This window comes from Sciurus carolinensis, chromosome 1 (assembly GCF_902686445.1).
Source record: "Sciurus carolinensis chromosome 1, mSciCar1.2, whole genome shotgun sequence".
NCBI classification, from domain to species: domain Eukaryota; kingdom Metazoa; phylum Chordata; class Mammalia; order Rodentia; family Sciuridae; genus Sciurus; species Sciurus carolinensis.
The window spans coordinates 167,237,219-167,263,552 of NC_062213.1; the positions used below are offsets into that span (position 1 = coordinate 167,237,219).

General features: G+C 36.6%; 1 protein-coding gene and 1 pseudogene across 2 annotated transcripts in view; both read right to left on the bottom strand.

Moving 5' to 3' along the window:
- Scp2 (sterol carrier protein 2) overlaps positions 1-26,334 on the bottom strand; it is a 130,494-nt gene that overhangs the window by 29,023 nt on the left and 75,137 nt on the right. The window contains exons 11-12 of one of the 2 annotated variants that reach the window (XM_047539372.1): positions 25,402-25,509; positions 4,895-5,048 (exon numbers count right to left, since the gene is read on the bottom strand). In XM_047539372.1, the coding sequence (XP_047395328.1) occupies positions 4,895-5,048; positions 25,402-25,509 (262 nt within the window). Of the gene's footprint in view, positions 1-4,894; positions 5,049-10,637; positions 10,809-25,401; positions 25,510-26,334 lie in introns of those variants that run through there. The other variant, XM_047539373.1, reaches the window with a different exon arrangement.
- Positions 9,381-10,767, bottom strand: LOC124976552 (elongation factor 1-alpha 1-like; annotated as a pseudogene).

The following is a 26,334-nucleotide window of genomic DNA, read 5'->3' on the forward strand; positions in this document are numbered from 1 at the left end:
TCAGCCACACTGTGGTTTCCAAACACCATTCATTCTCCACTAAAAGGAACCAGGCCTCCTTGGGGGAATGACTGGTCCCAGGGCTGGGGCATGCAAAGTACAGATGAACCTGGAGTATTTTCTTGAGCCGGATAGTACTAAAAAGAATCACAGGGACAAGAGTCAGCTTGAAGAGTTTGATGCTATGAATGCTCTGGTCAAATCAGAGGCATTCAGAGCATCAAAATGATACTAGTAGATTATAATGCATTGAATAAAATAAGAATTCATGAGTTCAGCTGGGCATGGTGGCACATGCCTGACATCCCAGCAGCTCAGGAGCCTACAACCAGAGGATCACAAGTTTGAGGCAACAAGTTCCATGACTCAAAATAAAAAATAAAAAGGGCTGGGGATATAGCTCAGTGGCATAGTGCTTGCCTAACATACACGAAGCCCTGGGTTCAATCTCCAGTACTAAAAAAGAAGAAAAAAAGAGTGAGTTCAGCCACATGCAGTAGCGCGTGTCCATAATCTCAGCGACTTGGGAGGCTGAAGCAGGAGAATCTCAAGTTCAAATCCAGCCTAAGAAATCCAGCAAGACCCTGTCTCTAATAAAATATTAAAAAAAGGGCTGAGGATGTGGCTCGGTGGTTAAGTGCCCCTGGGTTCAATCCCTGGTATCAAAAAAATAAAAAAAGAGTGAGTTCATACAGTATATATAAATAAATTTTAAAAACAGGAGAGTAGGAAAGGAGGGAAAGCTCTTCACTCTTCCTTACAGAAGAATGCCAGTTAATAAAAATGATGAAGTGAGAAAATCATCAATGGATGATAAAATGAATGGATAATGGGTGAAAGTTTGATAAGGAACAGGGTTATTTATATAAATCAAAACATTCCACCACAACTTAACTTATTACCTTCAAAGGAAAAACCAGCAGCAGCTTTCAGAGGAAAACACGGTAGATATCACCTTAATCAAGTGATCAAAGCTAACATTTCCAATATGGGACCAGCAACAATGTCATGTGCCTCAGGACATGAAGTACTTGAGCACACCACATAGCTTCGGTGGTATTCCTGCAAAAAATGTATAACCTGAGTCTAATTATGGGGAAATAACTGATGCCGGCAAACTGAGGAATGTTCTACTCTTAAAGAATGCACCTACTAAACTCAGGGGCACTCAACTACTGAGTCACGACTCCAGTCTTTTTTTATATTTTACCTAGAGACAAGGTCTCACTGAGTGACTTAGGGCCTTGCTAAATTGCTGAGACTGGTTTTGAACATGCCATCCTCCTGCCTCAGCTTCCCAAGCTGCTGGGATTACAGGTATGCATCACCACACCCAGTTACTTGTAACTTTGAACTTCTCACATCATTTAGGACTTTCAAATAGCACCTATTGGGTTAAACTTTTAAACTTACTTAGTCTTTCATTTTTATTTTTATTTTTTCAAAGCTGGGAACCCAAGTCCTCATGCATTCTAGCCAACCACTCTGTCAACTGAGCTACATTTTTAAAAAATAAGAAAAATCTAAACATGCCTCAACCGAGGAATAGATAAACAAACTGTGGTCAATCCATGTAATGGAATACTGTTGAGGAACAAGTGATCAATATATACAATAAAGTAGATGAAATCTCATCTCAAATGCATTATGCTAGCAGGATGCAGTGGTGCACACCTGTAATCCCACCCACTTGGGAGGCTGAGGCAGGAAGATTGAAAGTTATAAAAAAAAATAAAAAAGGACTGGGTGTGTAGCTCAGGGGTAGAGCTGCCCTGAGTATCCCTAGTACCTCTCCCCCCACACACAAGAGCATTATGTTAAGTGAAAGAAGACAGACTCAAAGGCTTGTTTATTTCATCCACATAATATTCATGAAAAGGGAAAACTAAAGGAGCAGAAAATAGACCAGCGGTTGCCTGGAGGGAGAGAATAAGGTGGAGGCTGGTTACAGAGGTACACAGGAGTTCAGTGCGGTGGGGGCAGTGATAGAATTGTTCTATATCTTGATTATGGTGGTAGTGGCAGTTATATAACTGACCATACAGGACATGCATGTCAAAACTTACAGAAACATGGTAACATGGTGAATTTTACTGTATGTAAATTATACCTTAATTTATAAAAAGGAACACATAACAAAGTTGAGTTTTAGAAATGGGTTTCATTGAATGAATTAGGTTCTATTTGACCTAGTACAGAATAATGCAAACTTAAATCTGTATCATAAAATCTCCCTACTTAGATAAAAAGGATGTTACAATATAAAAATCAATAATCACATTCAAAACTGGTCCAATTTTTTAAAAATTTAACTATAAATCAAATGCAGTTGTCATAGCTCTTAAATATGGCCTCAGCCAGGTGAGGTGGCACACACCTGTAATCCCACTACTGGGAGGCCGAAGCAGAGCAAGTTTGAAGCCGGCCTGGGCAACTCAGCAATACCTGTCTCAAAAATAAAATATAAAAATGGATGGGGATGTAGCTCAGTAGTACAGCACTTGCCTAGGCTGAGCAAAAGCTCTGGGTTCAATCTGTAGTACTGAGGGAAAAAAAAACAAAACCAAAAAAAACTCTCCTCTTCCTTTTCAAGGCACTTGTTGCAGCATTAAACATTTCTTTTTCACACTATTGCAACATCTGCCAAAGCATTCCTGGCCTCTAATCTCTCCTCCATCCAACTCAAAGTAATGCCAGACTCTGCTACTGAATAATCACATAGCCTTATGATAAAACCCATATTCTATGAGATAAATTCCAAACTCCTCAGCGTGTTCTGAAAGCGAGTTGTAGTGTTACTGTTTCCTACACAGAACTGACTCTGTCCCTTTACTCAAACCCACACAAAATTATCTACCCTCCACCCACGCAGCAGTACTTGCCAAACTTTCAAATCTCTGTATTTATGTACAAGCCTGGACTGCCCTTCCCCTACCCTTCTTCTGGGCAATCCCTTGTCATCCAAGTTTAAAAATTTACCTTCTTCAGAGTAATTTCTTCCTCTGAGCTTTAACAGCATTTTGAAAAGAGTATTTTACCCTCCCCATATACCTAGTGGACCATACTTGAGGGACCTATCAAAGTTAGCTAAATGAGTATGCAAATCAGATTATGTGCAATGAGTAGCTTATAAGTACTTTGTTTAAAACCAAACCATAACCATATTTTAACTATATTTTTAATAGCAGAGTTAAGAATTTCCCAATTTTGCCTTTAAGTATAAATTATGTTCTGTCACTAAAATTACCAAATAATATGTTATGTCTCAAGCCAATTTCTTTTCAATCATTAGTATATCATCTGGATTTTTTTTTTCAGGTTTTTGCTTTCCTGAAACTATCACCCCTGGGTTATATGAAAAATTCTTTCTCATAAAAACTATGAGAAGTTCACATTTAAAAGAGAATCTATTGTCCAGGGTTCATAACTTTCTTCTCTTGAGAAAATTAGAGTGCTACACTAATTATGCTGACTATGGGAGCTTTTTCTAGTTTGCCTTTTTACTAAGGGTTTTCAACTCCTAATATGAACTGGAGGGACTTCCAGAGTCAATACAGAAACAGTGAGCAGATTTAGGAGCAAACATTAAGATTCAATGCTTTTTATTTAATTCAATAAACATTTACTCACTGTGAGAGATTCTAGGAGTGGGAGAAGTCACAATCTTAGGTCTCAAGTATTTCACAGTTAATAAAACAAGATAGATTACAATATAACCAAACCAAATTGGAACAGGACCCAAGAGGCACAAAGAGCTGTAGATATTTAAAAGGTGATGATACTTGAAATGGGTCTTAAAAGAAAGAATTTTTACAACAGAAATGATACTCTGGGTAGAGGAAGAAGAGTGAGAAGAGAGAAGAGGAGGAGAGACCCAACAGCTTATAAAGAATAATAAAGGATTCTGTGTGTCTCATACCCTTTGTAGAGCAAAAGGTGTGAATGAATAATTAGATAATTACCAAAAATTTCAGGAGAAAAGATAATTAAGTGCTAAAAGTTAAGGTATGGTTAAAGGGAATAAGGAGGGAAAATAAGGACAAGAACCTTTGATTTCATTCAGATCAGCCTTGCCTGTCATCAGGAGCGAGGGAAGAAACTAGATTATGAGGTATTGCAGCACACTGCAGTGGCAAAGATGCCTCTATGTAGGCTTATCATGAAAGAATAATTACATCAATGAGAAAAATCCATTTTTTAGAGTAGGGAAGACCTGACTATGTTTGCTGACAGAGGGAAAGGAGCCAAGGTGAGCAGAAAGGTGGAAAGATTCAAACGAGGTATACATAATATTTGAAACAAAATTATAGAAAGTGGTGGGAAATAAAAGCACACAAAGAGGAAAGTTGGGTCTTCGAAAGGAAGGGTGACTTTTTTCCTCTTGGAAGAGTGAGCCCTTCTTGGGTGACAAGAAAGTTGAGGGACCCTAGAGGGAGGGCACAAAGGTGTCTGGGGCCTTGGGGAGTGCTGGGGTTTGAAGGAAAGGAAGAAAGCAGGAGGCCGAAAGGATGTCAGCAGCAGCGAGGGCCTGGCGATTCAGAAACACATTTGCAAAGATTTAATCGCACAGGGCTGGGTGGATTTCTCTCTCCAGCTCAGAAGCCTGGGAGGCCAGGAGAGAAAGCCAACCGTGGAAGGAAACCAAAGTGACTCGCCTAAATGCCACCTCCAGGACTTCTGTGTAGTACTCCTGTCTTCCCAGTCTCCTCTTGATCCAAATTTCCCTAAAGCTGGTGAAGTTTAAAACCTAATAGTTTCAAGGCAGTTACCAAGGCAATGTAATGAGATTACTTTTCCCTGAATACTAAAACAATAAAATTAGGACTTTTACCTGGAATGTGTCAACTGTAAAAAGTCAAAAGGATTAACAGACAAAACTCTGAATGCCACTTACCTGGCGGCTTCCGGAAAACCCATCTTGTAGAGTGTGACCACCACGGCTCCTCCGAGGCCTAAATTGTGCTGCAGAGCAACCTTTGCACCAGGAACTTGCCTCTTCCCGGCTTCCCCTCTCAGCTGCCAGCAGAGTTCGGCACACTGAGCCAGACCTAGCGAATCGAACACAGAGCGCGCAGAGCCCGGAGTTCAGACAGCAGCAACCACCGGCGCTCCAGAGCCTGCAAAGCCGAGCGTCTAATAGTGACTTTGGATTAAAGCATTTGATCAAGTCGGGGCCACGTTTGCTGCAACAACTTTTCTTAAAGCCGGGAAGGTTTTGCAGCTAGTTCCCCCACCACAACGAGATAATCCCTTATTCAGGAAATATGCAATATATCTGAACAAATTCCCTCCACTCTTTAAACGTATTCAACCTGTCGTTTTCTGGCATGTTGTAAGCGAAAACACCAAATAAACAATTCGTCGGCCCAGAAAAAAAGGGTGCAAATTAACTAATTATGTCATTTAAAAAATATTTTTAGTTGTAGATGGACAAAATACCTTTATTTTTGTTTATTGAGTTTTTTTTTTTTTTTTTTTCATGTGGTGTTGGGGTCAAACCCAGTGCCTCATGTGTACTAGGCAAGTGCTCTACCACTGAGTCACAACCCCAGCCCCTAATTATGTCATTTTTTAAATTTTTCTTTTAATTTTTTACAGACTGCATTTTGATTCATTGTACACAAATGGGGTACATCATTTCGTTTCTATGGTTGTACACGATGTAGATTCATACCATTCGTGTAATCATACATGTACATAGGGTCATGTAATTATGTCATTTTTAATGTATCAAAAGAAAATATTTACCCAGGAGTTGGGAGTTCAGTAGAAAATGATCTAGGATTTGGACATTCACTTTCCCTAAGAAAATCTAACTGGTAAAGGGAATTTTTTCCTATTATTTTCCCCAAGTAGTTCCCAACAAATATGAATTGCTTTCCAGACCCAGTCCCAGCTGTCCGAAAGAAAAGCTATGGATTCATAAGAATAACATTCAGGCCTTTGGATAATAAATTCTAGAGCTGGAAGGAACTTAATGATGTAAACACTGAGAAAGATTAAGTAATCTGAATAGTCACAAAGCAGGCTAATTCCAGAGCTGAGATTAGAACCCATGTCTCAAGATTTAGATTTGTCCATCAGTCCATCTATTGAAAGAAGAGCTGAGTTAAGAATGTTCACTCAGGTAAAACTGGTTTCACCATTCTGGAGGCAGAGCTCTGCAGGCCTACCTAGTATCTCTTCCACCCACATCCTCAGTGACAACTGCTGGCTGACTCCTGAGCACCTGTGACAATTTCCTATACAATCCCCGACCTCCCCAAGAAATTTTAGTTGCCACTTTTTATTTCTAAGCAGTGCCCATATTCAAAGTATATCCCAAACACTTTTTTAAAGAGCTAACTCCACATCTTTAATGATTTTTTTTTCATGATGCTGGGGATTGTAGGCAAGTGCTCTACCACTGAACTCCATCCCCAGCCCTAGGGATTCTTTCAAATTGGGAGCATTTTGAAAATTAATGAAAAAGATCAAATTGAAATTATTCTATTACACTCAAACTTTGGAGCAATCAGTTGTACTAGAAATCTGCCTTATAAAAAGTCTAAACATTTAATGACTGTGCATAACAAAAAGTATTCAAATTGGTCTTATATATTCACAGGGTAGGGAAATACTGCTATTTGCCTTCACAAAAAATAACCTCACATGATTTACAACTACTTGAGAAAATACTCATCCTCACCATTGATGAGATCAAACAGAAACATACTACTTTAACGGATCGAATTGGTAAGGATAGATAAAAATGAGAAAAAACAAAGCTGAGGAAACTATGGTGAAAGACACTCAGAGAGTACTGGTCAATGTTTAAGCCAGCATAACCTTTTGGAGAGGAAACAGGTATAGGCACAGTTTGATATACAAAGTTATCAGTTCATCACTAGATAGTCTAAAAGTGAAATTATTAGTTAATGGTTATATAAATTATGAGCTATCCTATGTCAAAAGGAAAAGGCAAACTACTTTTCTTCTCTGCTCAACTTATTCACAGCATTTCTTTGATCAGATACATGGGAAAACTCTCCAGTGGACATTATATGGGCATCCCACAATTCAATTCACTTCTGAGATTATCTACCTGGAGATAGTAGCTACAAACCTGAGGTCCCACATTTCCCTCCATGGGTTTAATTAATTTGCTAGGATGGCTCACTGAACTCAGGAAACACATTTTGCCACTTCATTACAAAGAACAGAGATGAAGAGGTACAGAGGACAAGGGCGGAAGGACCTGAGCACAGGAGCTTCTGTGTGCAGCAACTGCATATGCTCACCAACCATGAAGCTCATCAAATCAAGTTGTCCAAAAGTTTTATTGAGCTTGATCTCTAGTCTCTACCTTTTTCCTGAAGGCCGATAGGTTGGTTTGATCCTCTGATTAGCTCCAGAAAAACTGCTTTTGCATAAACTCAGGTGTAATGGAAAGGGCTTATTATGAATAATGATAGATACTCCCACCAGTTAGGAAATACCAGAGGGTTTTAGAAACTTCATACAAGAACAAATACTATAATGAAAGATGTTCATCTCATGACCTCATCATGCAGAAAATTTTATAAGGGATGTAGAAACTGTGTGTGTCAAAACCAGACAAAAATATATTTCTTATTACACAGCATATGATAAAGTACTTTGTTCCCATTTAAAATGATGCTCACAAAGTTTTTTAACAATACAGAAAAATGAATCTTATTGGATCTATTCTCTTACCCATCAATCCAACAGATATTTAGGACTACCTAGTGTGTGCCAACACTGCAGAAATACCTATTATGATACAAACACTGGATCAGAAGATCCAGTAATAAACAAGATAAGACTGGTCCTTTCCCTAGTAAAATTGATGACCTGAGAAATAAAAATACTGGCATTTACAATATAGTCTGATAATGCCACCATAGGCATCAGCATATATGCTGCAAGAGAAGAGAAGAGGAATACGTAGCATAGCTTAGAAGGTCAAGGAATGATGTCCAAACAATAGAAATAGAAACTGAGGCCCTGTGAATACAGAAGAGTTACTGAGAGAGAAAAGGAGAAAACAATGCATCTAGAAGAGAGAGGAACATGTGTGAAGAAGAAACAAGGTCTGCTTAAGGAACAGAAAGTTAAGTGAATGAGGTCAGCAAAGAGAATGTTCAAAAGAGTCAAAATGGGAGGAAGGGGATGAAGAAAGGGAAAGTGGGGGAAGAGGGAAAGGAGAGAGAAACAGGGAGAGAAAGAGGTGGGAGGATGGAATGAATCCAATGGAAACACTTCCAGATTTTGTGATAATTTCAATCACACCTGACACTAACAAAGATATGGTAGACTAAGCAAATCTCTACTCATCATTTGCCCAACTCGAATGTGGCAAAGAAGGAAGAAGGGAGGGAGGGACTAAAGATCCATGTAAAATTTATTTTCTTATTCATTTGCTTTTGACAAATGCTGAGTGTAAGCGGGGGAACATACTGTTTATATGAGCTTGTGGATATCTAGTTTCAAACTAAACAGGATTCTTGTATTACTAGAATCTCTGTGAAGAGAAGTCAACAACTGGTCTTAGGAATTCACTTGCCAAGAAAGTGTGAAAAACATTTGGGAAAGCATAAACTATTTCAGCGAATTTTTAAAATTTTTCTTTCCTTGGATAATTTCTGGCATTGAATTGAAAATCATTTTTCCCTCTGCATGGGTAATAAAACCATCAAACATGAACATAATATGCTTATAAATAAATTATGGACAAGCATAGGAATGTGTATTCTGTCAAAGTAGTACATTCAATCAGTAATATCCTCCTTGTAGTCTCTTATGAAAGGGAAAATTTTTTTACCATTATCTTTCTGGAAATTTTTCCTAACAAGTTATTGCTCAATATTTTTATATAAAAATAATTGGGCTAGTACTCAGCTACAGATAAGAGTATTTGTTTCTAAAAATAAACTATTCAAACATGTATCAAACACTCTTCTAAGTGTTGAAAATATAAAGAATTTATAGCATAAGATAAAATACTATCAAAGATAACTAGTAAGTGCTATGGAAAACAACAGAATAGAAATAACTATAAGGGATAGTTTTGTTTTTTTTTCTCATTAAACTTTTGTTTTAATGGGTCTCAAAATTCTGTGACAGATTTTTGGTCAAGTTGTTTCCATTAAAAAGTAATGATTTTAAAAACGAATAACTTAAAACTGACACACACACACACACACACAAAACAAATGGTCCACAAAACATTCTCCTTTCTTTCTGAATGTTTTACAATGCATTGTTATCATTAACCAGTCTTTTACTATTAAACTTAAATGGCCAATTGAGACAAACAGTTCTGAGACCGCTCTTCCACCATTGATTAAGACTGGGGTGGCAAGTGTTAGGGGTAATATTCATTTAGCCTTCTGAGCTTTCTGGGCAGACTTGGTGACCTTGCCAGCTCCAGCAGCCTTCTGGTCCACTGCTTTGATGACACCCACAGCAACTGTCTGCCTTATATCACGAACAGCAAAACGACCCAGAGGAGGAGAGTCAGAGAAGCTCTCAGCACACATGGGCTTCCTGGAACCATGTCAACGATGGCAATATCATCAGACTTCAAGAATTTAGGACCATCTTCCAGCTTCTTACCAGAACGGCAATCAATCTTTTCTTTCAGCTCAGCAAACTTGCAAGCAATGTGAGCTGTGTGACAATCCAGTACAGGGGCATAGCCAGCATTGATTTGGCCTGGATGGTTCAGGATAATCACCTGAGCAGTGAAATCAGCTGCTTCCATTGGTGGGTCATTTTTGCTGTCACCAACAACATTGCCATGACGAACATCTTTGACAGACAGGTTCTTGACATTGAAGCCCACATTATCTCCATGAAGAGCTTTACTCAGAGCTTCATGGTGCATTTCAACAGACTTTACTTCAGTTGTGACATTGACTGGAGCAAAGGTGACCACCATGCCAGGCTTGAGAACTCCAGTCTGCACTCGGCCCACAGGGACAGTACCAATACCACCAATTCTGTAGACATCCTGGAGGGGCAGACGCAAAGGCTTGTCAGTTGGACAAGTTGGTGGTAGGATGCAATCTAAAGTTTTGAGCAGTGTGTTCCACTGGCACTGCCATCTTTACAGGTGACTTTCCATCCCTTGAACTAAGGCATATTAGCACTTGGCTCCAACAAGTTGTCACCACTCCAACCAGAAATTGGCACAAATGCTACTGTGTCAGGGTTGTAGCCAATTTTCTTAATGTAGGTACTGACTTCCGTAACGATTTCCTCGTATCTCTTCTGATTGTAGGGTGGCTCAGTGGAATCCATTTTGTTAACACCAACAATTAGTTGTTTCACACCCAGTGTGTAAGCCAGAAGGGCGTGCTCACGGGTCTGCCCATTCTTGGAGATACCAGCTTCAAATTCACCAACACCAGCAGCAACAATCAGGACAGCACAGTCAGTCTGAGATGTGCCTGTAATCATGGTTTTGATGAAGTCTCTGTGTCCTGGGGCATCAGTGATAGTCACAAAATACTTGCTGGTCTCAAATTTCCACAGGGAGATGTCAATGGTGATACCACACTCACACTCAGCTTTCAGTTTATCCAAGACCCAGGCATACTTGAATGAGCCCTTTCCCATTTCAGCAGCTTCCTTCTCAAATTTTTCAATGGTTCTTTTGTTGATCCCACCACATTTGTAGGTCAGATGACCAGTAGTAGTAGACTTGCCCAAATCTACGTGCCCAATGATGACAATGTTGATATGAGTCTTTTCCTTTCCCATTTTGGCTTTGATTTAGCAGTGGTTTTCAGGACACCTGTGTTCTGGTGGCAAACCCGTTGCAAAAAAGAAGGGATAGTATTTTGAGAAATTATCTAAAATCTTTTCTTCCTCCTGTTTCCTTCAACTCATGACCCTTCCTATACCAGCCAAAGCCTAGTGTGGTGGCACACATCTATAATCCCAGCTACTCTGGAAGCTGAGGCAGGAGGATCCAAGTTGGAGGCCGGTCTGGGAAACGTTGCTTGAACGTGGTGTCGATTTCATCATTGTATAAATATCACAGACTGTACTTACACAAACCTAAATGGCATAGCCTATTGCACACCTAGTTTAGATAGTATATATCAACACATAAGCAAACTATTGTTGACCAAAACATCATTATGTAGCTCATGACTGTAAAGTTCTTTTACTATGAGTGAAACAGTACAATATACTTGAAGACAAACTATGATTAGATGTATACAATAAAGTCAGGTATGGTAGCACATGCTTATAATCCCAGCTACTCCGGAGTCTGAAGCAGGAGGATCACTCAAGCCCAGAAGTTAGAAACCAGCCTAGGAAACAGTGAGACACCATCTCAAAAACAAAAAAGAAAAGAGAAAAACAAACAAAAATGATGTATACAAGGAGCTATAAAGCAACAACACAAACAACAAAACAAAGTTATACCTATTATCAACCACCAAATGAGGTGAAATAGTCATGAAAAATAACTCAACAAAAAAAAGATAAAAAAGGGAAAAGGAAACAAAAAATAGCTGGGACAACTAGAACACAAACAGAAAGACAGACTCAAGCCTAACCAAATGATTATTCACATCAAATATAAACAGTCTAATCACCCAATTAAAGGCAGAAATTATCAGAGTAGAGAAAAAGCAAGAACCAATTAAATGCTGCCAATGACCTCTAAATATGAAGACACAAATAGAGTAAAAGCAAAAGTATAGAAAAAGAAATACTATATTAGCACTATTTAATTATTAACATTATTAATTATTATTACTAATTATTATTAGCATTATTTAAAATTTGAAAGTTAGATTGACTGTATTAAATCAGCCAAAATAGATTTCAGATTCCATAACAATAAAAAACTTGATGTTTTTAAAAAGAGACTAGAAACTGGGCATGATGTGCATGCCTGTAATCCAGTGGCTTGGGGGGCTGAGGCAGGAGGATCTCAAGTTCAAGGCCAGCCTCAGCAACTTAGTGAGACCCTAAGCAACTTAGCAAAACTATTTCAAAATAAATAAATAAATAAAAAGGGTTGGGATATGGCTCAGTGATTAAGCATCCCTGGGTTCAATCCCCAGTACCAAAAAAAAAAAAAAAAAAAAAAAGAAAAAAAAAGAAAAAGGTACTAGAATTAGTGAATATAACAAGGCTATAGGATACAAGATCAATATACAAAACTTAATTCTATTTCTATATACAATTATATTTATACATGTTATTGTAGCTTTTTTAGCTAAGGATAACCTAAATTAATGGAGAAACAATCTTTGTTGATAGGTCAGAAGACACTGATTTTAAGATGTCAGTTCTTCCCAAATTAATCTACACATTTAACTTAATCCCAATCAAAAGACGAGAAGATTTTTTATTGTTGAGATCAACAAGCTGATTCTAAAACATCTATGGAAATGCAAAAGGCCTAGACAAACAATTCTTAAAATGAAGAATAAAGCTGGAGGGCTATGACTACTTGATTTCAAGAATTATTATACAGCTACAAAAATCCAAACAGTAAGGTATCAGTGTAAAGACAGACAAATGGATTGACTAAACACAAAATTAAGTCCAGAAAGAAGGCCCATACAGTTATGGACAAAAGGTTTTTAACAAAGGTACAAAGGCAATAGCGTAGACAAAGTATACCCTTTTCAAGAAATGGTGACGAAACAACTGGAAATCCATATGCAAAAATGAACTTGGATCCATAACCTGTGACACACACAAAAATTAACTCAAAATGGATCGTAAACCAAAATGTAAAACTTAAATATAAGACAAAGAAGAAAACAAAGGAAAAGATCTTTGTGATCTTGGGTTAGACAAAGATTTCTTAGATACACCACCATGTTGATCAAAACATGATATCCCAAAGTTTGACACTTTGGCATGCTGAGTATTTTTCAGCTGAAAAACACTGAAGGGCTTCAGAAAAAACAAAAGTCTCTCTGACTTCCTTTCATCCTCCTATCTCCTACCCCTTCTTCTCCCCACAAAGCAAACAACAAAACCTGGAAAGGGCACCCCCTTGATCTATCTCCTCTAAAAGTAAGTCATAAGACCTCCATGTGACAGTTGTCCTGCCCTAAACCCAAAGATAAGGAATGCTACATAGAGACCACAAAGAATCAGAATAGGGCTGCGGCTGTGGCTCGGTGATAGAGCGCTTGCCTGGCGTGTGTGTGGGGGGCACTGGGTTCGATTCTCAGCACCACATATAAAGAAAGGAATAACATAAAGGTCCATCAACAACTAAAAAAATATATATATTAAAAAAAAAAAAAAGAATCAAACCAGGCCTTGCTGGGTTCTCCTTCAGGTTTTACCATAACATCATACCCTTTTTGTTCAATCATGTTTCACCATGATTATCCACTTCTTTCATCAGACTTAACATAAAAGCATAGTTTTCCCCTATCTTTGGGTCTTCATTTCTGAAGGCTCCATTATATAAAACTTTGTTAAATAATATGCTTTTCTCTTGTTAATCTGTCTTTTGGTATAGTCAGCAATAACCCTTACAATGGGTGAGGAAAAGACATTACTTTTTTCCTCCATAACCAGAAGTATATCCTACAAAAGAACAAATAAATAAATATGTATAAATTTGTATAAAATTCAATTTATAAAATTCAAATGGAATTTTATACAAATTTAAAACTACATGGGCTGGGGTTGTAGCTCAGTGGTAGAACATTTGCCTAGCACACGTGAGGCACTGGGTTTGATCCTAAGCACCACATTAAAAAAAGTACACAAAATTCACATAACACAAAACTACTGCTCTTCACAGGACAGTACTAGGAATGAGAAGAAAAAAGCCACAGACTGGGAGAAAAATCATTGTAAAGCAAATGTCTGATAAAGAACTTGTATACAGAATATGTTTTTTAAAAAAACTCTCAGAATCAACAAAAAGAAAAACCCAACATAAAAAAATGGACAAGAAATTTGAATAGATACTTCTACCAAAAATGGAATACAGACAGCAATTAAGTACATGAAATAATGCTCAACATCATTAGTCATTAGAAAAATGTTAAAAATCACTAGCAGAGGGAGGGGTTATAGTTCAGTGGTAGAGCGCCTGTCTAGCACGTGTGAGGCACTGGGTTCAATCCTCAACACCGTGTTTTAAAAAAATAAATAAAATAAAGGGATTGGGTCCATCTACAACTAAGAAATATTTTTAAAAATCACTAGGAGAATTTGAAAAAATATTTGTCATCTTTAGCAATTGCGGAAATGCAAATCAAAACTACTCTAAGATTTCATCTCACTCCAGTCAGAATGTCATGTCGAGCACGTGGGAGAAAAGGTACACTCATAGATTGCTGGTGGAACTGCAGATTGGTGCAACCACTTTGGAAAGCAGTGTGGAGATTCCTAAGAAAACTTGGAATGGAACCACCATTTGACCCAGTTATACCACTCCTCAGGTTATACCCAAAGGACTTAAAATCAGCATACTACAGTGACACAGCCACAGGACTTAAAATCAGCATACTACAGTGACACAGCCATATCAATGTTTATAGCAGCTCAATTCACAATAGCTAAACTATGGAATCAAGCTAGATGCCCTTCAACAGATGAATGGATAAAGAAAATGTGGTACGTATACACAATGGAATATTACTCATCCTTAAAGAAGAATGAAATTATGGCATTTGCAGGTAAATGGATAGAGCTGGAGAATATCATGCTAAGTGAAATAATCCAATCCCAAAAAACCAAAGGCCAAATATTTTCTCTGATAAATGGATGCTGATCCATATGGCAGGGAGGGGAGGAAAGAATGAAGGAATTTTGGATTGTGCAGAGGGGAGTGAGGGGAGGGGTGGGGGTTAGGAGATGAGAAGGACAGTGGAATGAGACAGACATTATTACCCTATATACATGTATGATTACATTACCGGTGCAACTCTGCACCATGTACAGCCAGAGGAAGGAGAAGTTGTGCTCCATTGAATCAAAATGCATCCCACTGTCATTTATAACTAATTAGAACAATTTTTTTAAAACTCACTAGGAAATGCTACTATACATTGATCAGAATAGCTAAAATTAAAAGGACCAGCCATATCAAGAGTTGACAGCTGGGGAGATAGCTCAGCTGGTAGAGTGCTTGCCTTGCAAGCACAAAGGCCCTGAGTTCGATCCCCAGTACCGCAAAAAATTTAAAAAAAAAATAAAAAGAAAATGCGTGTTAAAAAAAAAAAAAAGAGTTGACAAAGATCTGGGGGAACTGGAACTCTCTTGCACTACTGGTGGGAAAGTAAAATGGAACAACCTTCAAAACTTTGGAAAACAGTTTGATGGTTTCTTAAGAGGTAGCATATGATCCAGTCACTCCATTTCCAGGTATTTACTCAAGAGAAAACATAAAATATGTTCATACAAAGACTTATACATTAATGTTCCCAGTAGCTTTGCTTCTAATATCTAAAAATTGAAATCAACTCAAATGTCTATCAACATTAAATTGTGGTATATCCATACAATGGAATACTAATTAGCAATAAAAAGAATGAACTAGCTGGATGTGGTGGCACATGACTATAGTCCCAGATACTCTGGAGACTGAGACAGGAGGATTACAACTTTGAGGCCAGTTTGGGCAATTTAGCAAGACTCAGTCTCAAAATTAAAATAACCAGCTATCCCACTCCTCAGCCTACACCCAAAGGACTTAAAATCAGCATACTACAGAGATACAGCCACATCAATGTTCATAGCTGCTCAATTCGCAATAGCCAGGTTGTGGATCCAACCTAGAAGTCCTTCAATTGATGAATGGATAAAGAAACTGTGGTATATATATACAATGGAATATTACTCAGCTATAAAGAATAATAAAATTATGGCATTTGCAGGTAAATGGATGAAATTGGAGAATATCATGCTACATGAGATAAGCCAATCTCAAAAATCCAAAAGACAAATGACCTTTCTGATAAGCGGATGATGACACATAATGGGGAGTGGGAGGGGGGCAAGAATGGAGGAAGGAGGGACTGTATAGAGGGAAAAGAGGGGTGGGAGGGGTAGGAGGGAAGGAAAAAATAACAGAATGAATCAAACATCATTACCCTATGTAAATGTATGATTACGCAAATGGTATGCTGTTACTCCATGTACAAACAGAAACAACATGTATCCCATTGTTCACAATAAAAATAAATTTAAAAAAAATTAAAATAAAATTCCAAATATTCAATACAAAAGGGGGAAAATGAAATATTGATACACATGGTAACACTGATGAATCTCAGGCGCAAAGTACATATTAAAGCAAAAAAGTACATGATATTAAAATTCCACTTATATAAAACTTTAAAAACTGCCAACTAATTCACACTGACAGAAGATCAGTGGTTACTTCTGAATGAGGGTTGGAGAGCAGTGGGAGGGAGGCATTACAAAGAGTAGTTCAAGAAGACATTTAGGGTTGATTGATATGTTCACCATCATGACTATGGTGACAGTTTCACAGGGGTGACAGCTTCACAGGGGTATACATATGTCAAAATTATTAAGTTGTATAGTTTAAATATATACAATTAATTATATGTTGATTATACCTCAATAAAGCTTCTAAAATAATAAATAATCCTCTTTCTCTCTCTCTCTTCCTCTTACCTAGCAGAAATAATAAGAGCCAGGGCCTGCTTCGAGGCATTTCTAGCTAGAAATAGGTTATCAAGATAAATGCTTTCAGCTGGGTGTGATGGCATACCCCTGTAATCCCAGCAGCTGGGGAAGCTGAGGCAGGAGAATTGCCAATTCAAAGCCAGCCTCAGCAAAAGTGAGACGCTGAGCAACTCAGTGAGACCCTGTCTCTAAATAAAATACAGAGTAGAGCTGGGGATGTGGCTCAGTGGTCGAGTGCCCCTGAGTTCGATCCCCAGTAACCGACCCCCCACAACCAAAAAAAAAAAAAGAAAAAGAACATGAGAATTAAAGACATGAAGAGTACTTAAAACAATACCCAACCCTTAGCAGTGTTTGCTGTCATTAATGAGAAAATAACCGTGTAGAAAAGGAATTAAATCTGTTTGGTAAAAGCAGAGTCCAGTTTAATTTAAGCACTCTTTCTTTTTGTATCTCTTTCCTTGAAACCCAACTAAGTTATAAATGCTTAAAAAAAAAGTGCAGGTGTGCAGTGGATATTTAATAAATCTTCACTCTTGCCGTCCCCCGTTTCCTTTTTCTTCTCTTCATAGCTCTGGTTCGTGCTTCTCCTAAAGCACTTATACTCTGTCATGTATTGTATTAGTTTGTGTTATGCAGACTACTTTGCATTATCTGCCTCTTGTATACTTCTTGAGGGCAAGTTATTTATGTATCCTAACACTAAGTCTTCAAACCTGACTATGCATGAGAAGCTTTTGGGGAACTTTAAGCATATATAAATTGTTAGGACCAACCCATACCTAAGAATCAGAATTTCTAAGGGTAAAGTAGCAATATATTTTGTTAAAAATTCTAGGAGATTCTGAATTGGTCTACCAGTAAACCCTATATTTAAGAGTCAATGAGTTTCTAGTACATAATGACTAGGAGGGTATACAACAAGCAATTGCTGAACTCACATGGACTGAACAATGGAAGATCAGGACCTAAAACTAGGCTGAGGCCATGCTAGATAGTTCTAAATGGAAAAAAAAAAAGTTCTAAATGCCAGGCCAAATTGGTACAAAAGGCCAAACTAAAAAACCAACTCCCAGTTTCAAAATAACAATCCCTTGTCAGGAATTTTATGTCTAAGGCACCTCCATGTCTTTTGAGCATACTGAAGACACTAAAAAACAGAGATGACTAAGAATAAACTAAAGCCAAGTTACACTTACTTATTTTACACAAGTGTTCAATAAGTACTGAGCAATATATGGAAAAACTCTGTAAAGACTAGAATACAGAGGCTGGGGTTGCAGCTCAATGGCAGAGCGTTAGCCTCGCATGCATGAGGCACTCGGTTTGATCCTCAGCACCACATAAATAAATATAATAAAGGTACTGTGTCCATCTATGACTAAAATATTTTTAAGAAAATTGAAAAAGACTAGAATACAATATACCATTATTTGGACTCTATTTTTTTTTTGTTATATGACTAATACAAAATAAACAAGTCAAAAAAGCTCAAATGAAAAATCTAAAAGGAATTTATGTTTTTAAACTGAAGATAAACAAAAGACACAATTCAAATGTTCGAACCATCTTTTATTATAGTATGGGTACTGTTATGACAGCTAGAAATTTTTTTTCACACAGATCAGAGCAAGTCAAATTCAGAAAGCATACCTTGGGCCTTTAATTTAAAAGTTAAAATATTGAGTTCTCACCGTATTTGAAAATTAAAATAACTGAGTTCTCACCAAAGTAGCACTTTCTGAACATTAAACTAACACCACTGGCAGAAGAGAACCCTCAAGGCCCAGCCTTACCGTGGTTTTTGGAAGCACTTACTTGATCATTTTCTGATTATCTCAGACTTCTACTACAGCTTGTTATCCAAGTAACCAGGGAAAAAATATTTAAACTACTCAGCTGTCATTCTGATATATTTTCCAGGAGTCTGAATTCTTTCTTGGACCACATTATAGCTAGTGGCAATGTGTCAAATTTACTTGAAATATATCCAAATCCACAATATGTAGCAAGCAAACATTTACTCTTCAATAATTCCTTGTCCCTGTTCAGACTACTGCTTATGTCATCAAGATTTTTAAGTTTTCTCATCCAAATGCTACATCATCAATAAACGCTATACCTCAAAGATTAATGACAGGAGGAAAAATTGACCAACAGTGTAGACCCAAATAATGGAAAGGGTTCTAAAAAGATACTACATAAGATATTTTTGTTTCCCTCCAAAGTATTTTAAAACTGAACACATTTTCTCTTTTGGGGGTGTTTTAGGTATGCTTTTTAATACTACAGGGAAAGAAATGAATGCTTGCCAGAATTGTTAACATTTGATAAGAAGACCCAATGTTGATAAAATTAAAGAAAAAGAAGCACTTTCATACTTTGCTGTTGGGAATATACATTGGTACAATCATTTTTAAAGAAAATATGGCAAAAAAATAAGAAAGAAAGAAAGAAAATATGGCAATCTCTACCAATTTTAAAATACATATTTCCCTTTGACACAGTGAGTCCACTGTTTGGAATTTATCTTATGGGTATATTTGTTAAAGTATAGAAAGATATAAGGATATTTATTTCAGTAAAAAACTGGGCATAACCTATATGTCTATTAATAAGTGAATGACTAAGTAAATTTCTTAAAATGAGAATGCTATGTAGACATTAAAAGAATAGACTGTCAGGTGCAGTGGCATGCACCTACAATTCCAGCGGCTTGGAAGCTGAGGCAGGAGGACTGAGAGTTCAAAGCCAGCCTCAGCAAAAGTGAGGTGCTCAGCAACTCAGACAGACCCTGCTTCTAAATAAAATACAAATATGGCTGAGGATGTGGCTCAGTGGTCAGTGGTTGAGTGTTCCTGAGTTTAATCCCCGGTACCCAAAAAAAAAAAGAGAAAGAGAAAAAATAAAGATTATCTTTAAGTGATAATATAGAAAGATTTTTAAGATACAAATGATAAAGAACAGTCTGCAATGTGATATACACACAAATTACAGAAAGATCATATTAACATATATATATATTTTCAAATAACAATTTTTGAAAAATACAATATTAACAGAGATTAACTAAGGGTAAATAGGAAAAGAAAGACTGTTGCATGTTAAAAATTTGTCACCCAACTATGATATTAAAAAGCACAAAAGGGCTGGGGATATAACTCAGTGGTAGAGCACTTGCCTAGCAAGTATGAGGCCCTGGGTTCAATCCTCAGTATCACATGAGAGCGAGCCTGCATGCGCACACACACACAAAGTAAAAGAACACTTTGTAGAACTATTTGGCAGTTTCTTATAAAATTAAACATACATATGTCCTGTGATCTAGCAATTCCACTCTGAATTATTAATCCAAGAGAAATGAAAACTCGTCCACAAATAGACTTGTCCAAAAACATTCACAGTAGTTTTATTTTATAACATCCCCAAACAGAAAACATTCAAATATTTATTAACAGGAGAATGGATAAACAAACTGGCATATATCAACAGCGGAATACTATGTGGCAAGAAAAAATAAGAATGTACTAATATGAGAAAAACTTGAACTTTACATTCTGCTGAGTGAAAGAAGTCAGACACAAAAGATTCCATTTATATGAAATTAAAGGGTCAGCAAACATAATCTAGTGACAGAAGTAAAAAAGTCTTAGCCTGTGGTGGTGGAGAGTAGGGAGAAGTATTTGAGGGAAGCCAGGGGACTGCCTGAATAGATGGATGGAGCTTTCTGGGGTGATGAAAATGTGCTTTATCTTCTTTTGGCTGGTAGTTTTAGCTGGATGTATACAATTATCATAGCAAATTATCTTTTTAAAGTATGTAATTCAATGTTTTTTAGTGTTCAGAGATAAGTGCAACTATCGTCACAATCTATTTTAGAATATTTTCATCACCTCAGAAAGAAATTAAAAACCCTTTACTATCATCTTCCTGTGTCCCCAAGTCCTAAGCAATCACTAATCTACTGTGTCTCTATGGATTTGCCTATTCAGGACATTTCATTAAAATGGAATCATATAATATTTGGCCTTTTGTGACCAAGTTCTTTTACTAACAGAATGTTTTTAAGGTTCACCTATGTTGTAGCATGAGTTACTACTTCACTCCTTTTCTAGCTGAAGAATATTCCATAGTGTGTACATACCACATTTTGTTTTTCCATTCATCAGCTGTTGACAGACATTTGGGTTGTTTCCACTTTTTAGGTATTATGAATATTGCTACTAGCAAACACATATGCACAACTTTTTGTGAGATCTTATATCTTTTTACATGAAAAAATTTAATAAAGAATACGGATATTGGGCTGGGGAGATAGCTCAGTTGGTAGAGTGCTTGCCTTACAAGCACAAGGCCTTGGGTTCAATCCCCAGCACCACCAAAAAAAAAAGAATACAGATATTAAAAATCATATTGCTACTCTACAGTATGATTTCTGAATGTTTCAATGGATGGTAGAACAAAAATATCTCAGAATGGCAGACAAGTGTTCTTATAATAAAAACATGTTTCAGGGGAGAAAAGTTTTATGCCAATAAAATGACGACCTGAATGTGGTATTCGTCTCCCAGTGAAACAGAGGTTTCCTGTGTGAGGAAGAACGCTGTCTGAAGGAGAATTTAAGTGCCTTCTCACACACATTTGGTGACTCCATGGCCTATGACCATGCCCCAGGAATGTTTATCATTCTCCTGACTTCTCTTATACCCATGAGTAACAAAATCAACATTGAAGTATGACCTAATTCTCTTTCTGAGGGATAACAGAAACAGTTTAGCTTGTTTACCAAAGACAGAAAATAGTTTCAAAATAATGTCTGTGTAGCATTTAGCACAATATTTACATGAAGATATGATGCCTTGAAATTGTCATACTAGAAAGAAAACTTATTCTTTACAAAATAAAGAACATTTTTCCTAAATAATTATTAGTTATTTTTCATACTATGGTCCATATAAGAGTTTTATTACTGGCAAAAACAAATAAAACAAAACAATGGTTAAGTGGATCCATTGTGACTTCCTTTTGTAGAGATGAGGGGAAGAGAACATTAGGAATTACTGTGTTCCTACTCTCTTTGGGGGGGGGGGGACTCTGCTATACATTTTACATGCACATATTTCCTCATTTAATCCACAGAAAAGCCTTATGTAGTAGGTACTATATTTATTCCCATTTTATAGAGATTAGCTAGTTATGAACTGAAAAGAATAAAAAAGCTAGATTCAGTTCAAGACTTCACTCACACAGAACACACCTACAATCCAGGTATAGACCTCCATATCCTCTCCATTCACAGCCACTATTCCTAAAAATCCATCTGCACTATTGCTGCCACTTCCTCACATCTAATTTTTTGATTCCCATGTGCTTCCATGCAAAACATTCCCTTTAAACTGTGTTAGGATTCACAATGACTTTGTAACAGCCAAATCCAAATTCAAAGGATGTTCCTCACTATCTCTCTTTCTGACCTCTTACTTCTCAAACACTCTGCTCCCTTGGTTAACTGGCCTTTTCCTTCTCATTATTCTTAAATGGTTTTTCTCCAACTACACTTTTAATTCTGATGTCCACCAAAAACTAGGGGTTTATCCTTGATCTCTATGCTGGATTTCTGTTCAATGCCAAAGTTCCCATTGGTTCTTTTCTATAATTTCTATTTATTAATATTCCCTATTTTGGTGAAATATTTTCATATTTTCCTTTAGTTCTTTATATACAGTCCCCTTGAGTTCTTTGGCTATACTTAAAATAGTTAAGATCTTGATTAGTGGGCTGGGGTTGTGGCTCAGTGGTAGTTGTCTCGCCTAGCATGCATGAGGCCCTGGGTTTGATCCTTAGCTACGCATGAAAATAAAATAAAGTATTTTAAAAAAATCAAACCTTTAAAAAAAAATCTTGATTAGTAAGTCCAATATTTTGATTTCCTCAGGGACAGTTTCTATTGACAGCTTTTTTCTTCTGTTATGGGCCATGCTTTATTGTTTCTTGAATATCTCGTGTTTTTATTTATTTCTTTTATTTATTTATTTATTTTTTTGCGGTGCTGGGGATCCAACCCAGGGCCTCGTGCTTGCAAGGCAAGCACTCTACCAACTGAGCTATCTCCCCAGCCCTTGTGGTTTTTTTTAAATGGACATTTTAAGTAATATATTATAGCTATTCTAAAATCAGATTCTCTCCCCTCCCCACAGTTATTGTTTTTAGTGACTTTTCCAAACTAATTCTTTAAAGTCTATATTTTTTTGTCACATATAACCACTGAATTTTCTTGCTGATTTAATACAGATTTCCTCAAATGCCTGGAACTAAGAGTCCCCTTGTCTTTGCTGGGACTCTGTGTCCATGTGTGTGTTGTGGTGCTGGGCCATGCACTCAACCACCTTAGCCTTTACTTCTGGCTTATGCAGAGCCCAAGGTGTAGGTTGAAGACCTTCCCAGGTCTTTCCTGAGCGTGCACACAGCCTTGTGTATGCACTTGGCCTTCTATATTCCCAAGACTATATTGGATCTTTTCAAGGTCTTTATGAATATTTCATCCCCCAACTGTTCCCTTCAAGTTTTTGGGTTTGTTTGTTGTTTGTCTCAATTGACACTGCAGGGAATTGCACTGTTAAACAGTCACTGCTGACTGGTTTTAACAAACGCTTCTGAAGAAAATATTCTTTATGCTGGGTGAGTGTTCAGTCAGGTAAAATACAGAGAAACTTTTCAAGTGGGAACTACCAGGAAACTGACAGGACAAATAATGACAATTCTCTAAGGATGGGGCTTTGAAAGAGCTTTAATTCCCCTGGGACTCCTTCAGGACTGGCTAGGCAGCTTAATTTATACCATAATTGCAAACTGTTGGTTTTCAAGGCTACCATGGAGCTGGGGAGAGGGGGCTGGTATTTTTAGTGGCATGTCCACTAAAACCTAGCAGTTTATCTTTGATTTTTGTGCTGATGAAAATGCCATGAAGCTTGCTGTTCTTACAGAGATTCAGTTCTTTGTTGTTTTAAATAAATATTCCCAAGGTTATAGAAATAAATCAGGCTAATTTCCAAACCTATTAACAAAAGTGATCAGGATAATTTTGTCAGAGTTGTTGGTACTTTTATAAAGGAGAGGATTTTCCAATGTTGTCATTTTGCCACTCCCAGTTAAAATACTCTCATTCCCCCCATTTCTAGATTTCTTTGAAAAATATCAGATTGTTTGAATCAGTGATAGTAATAGTATAGTTATAATACATAAGAAGTAAGCGTATGACAATAACAACATGAAGAATAGGAGTAAATGGAAATAAGCTGTTGAAAAAGTCTTACATTAGACACGAGATGGTTTAACACCACTTAAAGGTAGAGTGTGGTGAGTCAATAATGCATGCTACATATCTTTGAACTATAAAAAAATTTAAAGAAGTAATGCAATATAAAAGAGAAAATGAAATAATAAAAATTCCCAATTAATCTTTCAAATGGCATTTTAAAAAGAATCAAAGAAGAGATGAAACAAAAAGAAAACAAATAGCAAGATGGCACATCAGACTGCAACTCTGTGTTTGAAAACATATCCTTCTGTCTCTTTCATATATTTTTTCTACTAGGTTATGAGTTTACTAAATTCAAATGATAAATGGAAATAAATTCAGGTTATTTGCTATAATAAATGCATCGTTCATTCTAACTTCTCTAATTTGGAATCTGTAAGAATTTATAAAATTTTACTAAATTAATCAAATGATATACTAAGATAATATGGGGAAAAAATAACAGAATGAATCAAACAACATTACCCTAAGTAAATTTATGATTACACAAATGGTATGCCTTTACTCCATGTACAAACAGAGAAACAACATGTATCCCATTTGTTTACAATTAAAAAAAAAAAGATAATATGGGAAAAAACACAACACCAACCTATCTTCCAAAAATAAACCACATTTATGTTATTGCTAAGAGTTATTTTAGAAATTTCATTACATAAGTTTGTCATTTTACAATTAAGGAACTAAGAGTCAAAGTGATTAATTGCTAATTTATAAAAAACAATCACATGGCCAATCAGAAGTAGACCGATTGTAAAATACCTATTTCATAACTTCAAGTCCAGTTTACTCAAGAGAAAATAATTTCCATGCAATGCCAACCATGCACACAACATAAATAAATGTGCTCATTTGAACTGATTGTTATCTAGCAGGTCCAGTAAGATCTCTATTAGTTAAGTTCCACACCTATCTGAAAATAATCAAACTTTTAAAAATAGATACTGTTGGCCTGGGGTTGGGGCTCAGTGGTAGAGCACTTGCCTGGCATGTGTGAAAAACTGGGTTCAATTCTCAGCACCGCATATAAATAAATGAATAAAATAAAGGTCTATTGACATCTAAAAAATATTTAAAAAAAAATAAATAGATACTGTTGGGGCTGGAGTTGTGACTCAGAGGTAGAGTGCTTCCCTAGCATGGGTTAGGCACTAGGTTTGATCCTCAGCACCACATAAAAATAAATAAATAAAATTTAAAAAATAAATACTGTTGATTTAGAGTTTCAATTAGCTCAAATTTTCATCAATTAATCAATATTACAGAAGTATGCAGCAGTTAAAGAAATATCAAAAAGACTACAACTAAACAATCAAAGTTCAAGCCATCAAGCTCAGAGAAAACAAACTTACACTTGGATCAAGGAAAACCACATTTATGGCAAAAATAACAAAGATTATGAAATCTGTGTGCAGTATTACCTGTAGCTCCCAGTGGGTGACCCTTTGAAATCAATCCACCACTAGGATTTATGACCCACTTTCCTCCATAAGTGTTGTCTCCTCTATCAACCAGTGTTCCACCTTGCCCTATGGAAAGAAAAATTATATTCACAAATGCTAAAAATAACACTGGAGAAAATGGCATGGATTTTTCAATTTCCATATAGCCAAGAATTTCTTAGAGCTAACATGTCTTAATAACTTAACAACAATTTGATAGGAACACTTCTAAAAGTTAAGTAATAAATATTAAGCAATAAAGGCTTATCTTTTCAGAACATGACCTACATGAAACAAAGTTCCTACTAGTTCCTAAGAGCTCTCCGGCTTCCAAAATGGCTCCAACAAGAACCAGAAGAAAAGAGCTGAAATGGATACAATACTATATAATACTACAACTAAAATAATTATAACTTTAAATTTCATGTTTTCATTTCTCTCTGTTTTCAACTGTACTGTTGCATGCTAAACATTTTTAAAAGATGGGGAAAATAAGAAAAAAAAGAGCACTATTATGAAACTAAGGGAAATGGCCAAAAACATGGTTGAGTCACAAAAGTAATGTTGAAAAAAATTATTTCTTATTCTTGATGGCTTCAAAATTCCTGTCAATTTCCTGGTTACTGTTTCAGGTGATTAAGAAGCAAATCAAAGTGCATGCACTATATAAAATACTCTTCCAAATGATATTTCTAACAAAGTAATAAGAGATGGGAGCTCCAAAAGATGATAATAGCAGTGGTGGTACTATATGAAGTGACTAAAAATCTCCTTGGGGCATTCACTGTGTCAGGTCTTGCTCTAATTATTCTCCATATATATATCTTTACAATGTAATCCTACAATCCTTCATAGTACCTATGAAGTAGGTACTATTATTTTCATTTTCCAGATGAGGAAACCATGAAGGTA